This window comes from Oenanthe melanoleuca, chromosome 9, assembly GCF_029582105.1.
Source record: "Oenanthe melanoleuca isolate GR-GAL-2019-014 chromosome 9, OMel1.0, whole genome shotgun sequence".
Classification (NCBI taxonomy): domain Eukaryota; kingdom Metazoa; phylum Chordata; class Aves; order Passeriformes; family Muscicapidae; genus Oenanthe; species Oenanthe melanoleuca.
The window spans coordinates 11,982,992-11,987,609 of record NC_079343.1 but is presented as its reverse complement, the minus strand read 5'-3'; the positions used below and the strand labels follow the sequence as shown (position 1 = coordinate 11,987,609).

At 54.6% G+C, this 4,618-nt stretch overlaps 1 protein-coding gene across 1 annotated transcript; it reads right to left on the bottom strand.

Annotated features, from left to right (window-relative positions):
- Positions 1-514: 514 nt before the first annotated feature.
- Positions 515-4,323, bottom strand: LOC130256791 (zinc finger protein ZIC 1). Its single transcript, XM_056498772.1, has 3 exons — positions 2,667-4,323; positions 1,310-1,473; positions 515-901 (listed from the first exon to the last, which is right to left on the bottom strand). Exons 1-3 carry the CDS (start codon positions 3,640-3,642, stop codon positions 704-706), a joined length of 1,338 nt encoding a protein of 445 aa, XP_056354747.1. The 5' UTR covers positions 3,643-4,323; the 3' UTR covers positions 515-703.
- Between the last annotated feature and the right edge of the window lie 295 nt (positions 4,324-4,618).

Below are 4,618 nucleotides of genomic sequence, written 5' to 3'. Positions count from 1 at the left end.
TACCTCTTCCCTCTGCCCCCCCACCACCTCCGCCCCCCCGCCGTCGCTCCCGCCCGCCCGCCCCTCCCCCCACATATATGCAAAGACCACAAATCCACATATCCCCTTATTCAACTTGCGATATAACTATTTACAAAATCAAACAGTACACTTTTTTTGTTGTTTTGTTTTTGAAGCTAATAATTCTGTATTTACAAGAGGGGATGGGGGGAAGGCCGCTGCCCGAGCAGACATGCAGTTGGCGATCTCTAATCAGTGGTTTCCAGTAAAGCCCTACACAGTTGGCATTTGCCCTGGTAACCTTGTCTTCTTATGCATTCTACTAACCCCTTCGCCTACCAAGCCTTGGAACAGAGCAGAACAGTCAGGCAAAAAAGAAAAAAAAAAAAAAAAAAAAGGAAAAAAAAAAAGAAAAAAAAAAAAAAAAGAAAAAAAAGGAAAACTAAAAAAAAAAAAAAAAAAAAAAGGAGAGAAATAATAGAGGATCAAAAAAATAAAAAGGAAAAAAATTAAAATTAAGTCTTCATTTTACTCAGTCCTGGGTCTACTGGCAGCATTTTATTTTTGTTTGCTCATTCAAATTTTGATTCGAGAGTGTCCATTATTTTGGAGTCTTTAAATAGGGTATTTGTTTGCTCGCTTGGGGCTTTTTTTTTTTGTTTCGGTTTGTGTTTTGTTGTTGTTGTTGTTTTGTTTTAGCGTTTTAGACGTACCATTCGTTAAAATTTGATGTAAGCGTGCTGTGGCTGGACGTGTGATGGACTGCGGAGGAGGAAGGGGATAAGGAGCTGGCAGTCTGGTTTTCTGTGGATGGAGACACGATGGTTGGAGGGGTGGAGGACTCGTAGCCTGAGCTGGCGGCGGGAGAAGGCTGGGACCCCTGCGAGGATGATTCATGGACCTGCAAGAGAAAACCCGGGCAGAGATAGAGAGCGGCGGCGGACGGAGGCCTTGGGCTGGGGAGCGCCAGACACGGGAAGCCAGCGGCGGGCCCCAGGCTCGGGCTGTCCTGCGGGGCTCCCCGCTCCAGCCCCGGCTCCAGCCCGGCCCCTGCCCGCGGGCCAGGCCGGCCTGCGCCCCCCGGCTGCGCCCCGCGCCGCCTCCCCGCCCCTCCCCGGCCGGACCGCACCGCGCCGGGCCCGGGGCTGAGCGCGGCCCGGCGGGGCGGGGGCCGAGCGCGGCCCGGAGCTGCAGCCGGGCCGGAGCCCCGCAGCCCCGCCGCCCGCCGGCCCCGGGCCGCGCTCCGCTCAGGCTCGGCCCCGCCGCCCGCCGCCCGGGCAGGCCCGCACGCCAGGCGCCCTCCATTTACCTTCATGTGCTTTCGGAGGGAGCTGGGGTGCGTGTAGGACTTGTCGCACATTTTGCAGAGATAGGGCTTGTCGGAAGTGTGCACATGCATGTGCTTTTTGCGGTCGCTGCTGTTTGCAAAGCGCCTGTCACAGCCCTCGAACTCACACTTAAATGGTTTTTCACCTATTGCAGAGGGAAGGGGGAGGGGGGGGGAAAGGGATCTGATTAAGCAGGGCCGGCTGGATCGCTCATTGTCACCGCACCGCCGGACGGAGCTCAGGGCTCCATTTCAAACACTTGCAACTTTCTAACTTCAGCGAGACTCAAATCCCAAAACCTTCCTTCTAGTCTCTATCTTTTCCGGACCTCCGGCTCCCGCCAAGAGCCCGTTTCGGAGAGCGGGAGAGCTAAATAACTTTTTTTTTTTTTCCCCTTCCCTTTGGAGGAGCGAGTTTCCTTTCAACCCCAGTCCCGGGCACCTCTCCCTCTTCACAACGCTCCGAGCGAGAGAGCAGGCGTGGTGGGATATTACACACGATCCTCAGCATCTAGATTCCGATTTTATAGCTCGTTCTCGTAATATTTTACTCTCTCACCCACCCCAGCCCCCTCCCCCATATTTTCTTGCAATATTGAAAATTATCCGGCCCGGGAAATCAACGAGAGGGCAGCTCCACAAACCCTCGGCAAAAGCGCTAGGGAAAGCGGCTCTGGCTTTCAGCGTTCGGGGGTGGGAGCAAGGGGAGATCTCTCTCCCGGCCTGAGGCTGCTGCATTCCCACCTCCCACGAAGGAAAAAGTTCTCAGGAATACCGGCGCCTCCCCTCCGCACAACAATAACACTGTAACGCGCCGGGCTCGGTTTGTTTAATATCTATCGCTCAACGGAATTAAAAATTTACCAAGCCCTGAATTGCAGAGAGGAGACGAATGAGCTGCCTGCAACACTTAGCACAATTTCTCATCGTGCCACAGCCAAAACCGCCGAACAATAATTAATTAAAACCTATAAATTTAAACAGGACAGGTTGCTGCTATCCCCCACCCCACCCCCTCCGCTCTAACAATCCCAGCAGCAAACCCTGCCGTCCTCCCCCTCTGCCTCGGCAGGGATCATTTTCTTTTTGTTGCTGCTGCTGGCGTGGCTGTGACCGAGCTCTTTTTGCAGCGGAGCTCCGACCCGGCCTCTCCCGGAGGAAAAAAAAAAAAAAAAAAAAAAAGCAGTGGTCCCTGGACCAAACCCCCTCCTCTCCTCCCCGTGCGAGCCTCAGCCAAGCCGGCCCCCGACCCCTCCGGCACGGCCCCGCGTCCCGCTCCGGCCCCGGCGCTCGGCGCTTCCACTCGCAGAGAGAAAAGCGACAGAGAAGGTTACCGTACCTGTATGAGTTCTTTTGTGTATTTTGAGATTCTCTGATCTGGCAAACACTTTGCCACAGCCTGGGAAAGGGCAGGGGAAAGGTTTTTCACCTGTGTGGACTCTGATGTGATTTACAAGTTTATATTTGGCCTTGAAAGGTTTCCCTTCTCTCGGACACTCTTCCCAGAAACATATGTGATTGGACTGCTCGGGTCCTCCAACGTGCTCCACCGTGACATGAGTCACCAGCTCGTGCATCGTGCTGAAAGTTTTGTTGCAGGACTTTTTGGGGTTTGACAATTGCTCGGGCTCAATCCACTTACAGATGAGTTCCTGTTTGATGGGCTGCCTCATGTAACGAAAGAAGGCCCCTGCCCCGTGGTGGGCTGCCATGTTCATGTTCATGTGGCCGTAGCCGTGCAGCTGGGTCGAGGCGTAGTGCTCGGAGCGGGGGCTGGTGACCTGGCCGTACTGGTCGGGTCTGCCGTACATGTCTCCGGAGAAGCCCAGGCGCATCTGCCCGTTCACCACGTTAGGCGAAGCGTGGCTGGTGGCTTGCTCGTGCAGCCCCGGGAAAAGTATATGTCCCGCGGCATCTGTGTGTCCGTGGGGTCCGGCGAAGCTGCCGGCGGCGGAGGCGAACAGGCTGTGCTGGGCGCTGGCGGCCGCCGCCTCCCCGAAGCCGCGGTTGCGGAACAGAAAGTCCCGGGTGGAGTTGAAGGCGGCGCTGGAATAGGAGCTGACATGGGTCGGGTGGTGGTGGTGCCCCAGGGCCGCCGCCGCGTAGCCGGGCGCCTGCGAGGTGAAGGCGGTCTGGCCGGCTGAGGCCAGCTCGTGGGTGCTGGGGTTGATTTTGAAGGCGCCCATGCCGTCGGCGAAGGGGTTGATCCCCAGCCCCACTTCCCTGTCCGTGACATCGGCCGTGGAGTGGTGGCGAGAGGATCCGAAGGTAGTGACTCCTATGGCGGGATACTGCGGTCCAGCATCCAGAAGCATCTTCCCAGCGTCGATGCAGCAACCAAAAAAAAAGCACGCGCGCACACACACAACGCGGAGAGAAGCAGCAGCAGCAGCAGCGGCAGCGAAAACACCCTCTTTGGAAAGTCAGCGACGATCACCACCAAAGGAACCACATCAAAAACACCCCCTTCGGCATCAGCGCAGGGGGAAGGAAAAAAAAAAAAGGGGGAAAAAAAAAAAAAAAGCTGGTGCGGAAGGGGGAAAGAGATCTTCGCAGTTGCAAATAATAATAATAATATAAAATGTGCTCCAAAAATATTCACTGTCTCTCTGCTTTGACTTTTCAGGGAGGTTTAAGTGGGGGGGGGGGGTTGGGTGAGCTCAAAAATAAACTGGTTGCAAATAACAATAACGGCGAGAGTTCAACACAGGCAGCAAAAAAAAAAAAAAAAAATTAAAAAAAAAAACCAAAACAAAAAAGAAACTTCCTTCAGTGATTTTTTTGGCTATAGGAATGTTGCAAAGTGGCCGAGAGATTGTTTCTCTCTCCTCTTCGAGCTTCCCCACACTCACCCGATTTTTTTTTTCGGGGGGCCTTTTTTTTTTTTTTTTTTTTTCGCTCCGCAAAAAAAAGGCGCAAATCATACACAATATTGTCTTTTGCGGTTTATCTTCCTGGGGAGAAACTTTCACCTCCTCAGCCGGGCGGTGAACGCGAGACTGATAGCGGCAATCATTCCTGCAGATAAATGAATTGAAAAGACGACACCGTCCCCCCCCTTGATGAATGGGAGCCGGGGGCGGAGCGCCGTGCGGGCGGACGTGGGCGCGCATTGGCCGGCGCCGGCTCCCCCTTCCCCGCGTCGCTGCCCCCGGCCCCGCCGGCTGCGGCCGCTGATTGGCCGCGCCGCCTCATCCATCGCAGGTATTGTGGCGCCCTGACACCGCTCTGACAAACGGGGCTGCGGCAGCCCCAACTTTTTTTTTTTTTTTTTTTTTTTTTTAATATATA

Coding starts and splice junctions, on each gene's coding strand:
- LOC130256791 (XM_056498772.1), bottom strand. CDS start 3,642: ATGCTTCTGGATGCTGGACCGCAGTATCCCGCCATAGGAGTCACTACC. Junction 1,474..2,666: donor ACACAAAAGAACTCATACAG/GTACGGTAACCT, acceptor CCTCTGCAATAG/GTGAAAAACCATTTAAGTGT. Junction 902..1,309: donor CCCTCCGAAAGCACATGAAG/GTAAATGGAGGG, acceptor TTTCTCTTGCAG/GTCCATGAATCATCCTCGCA.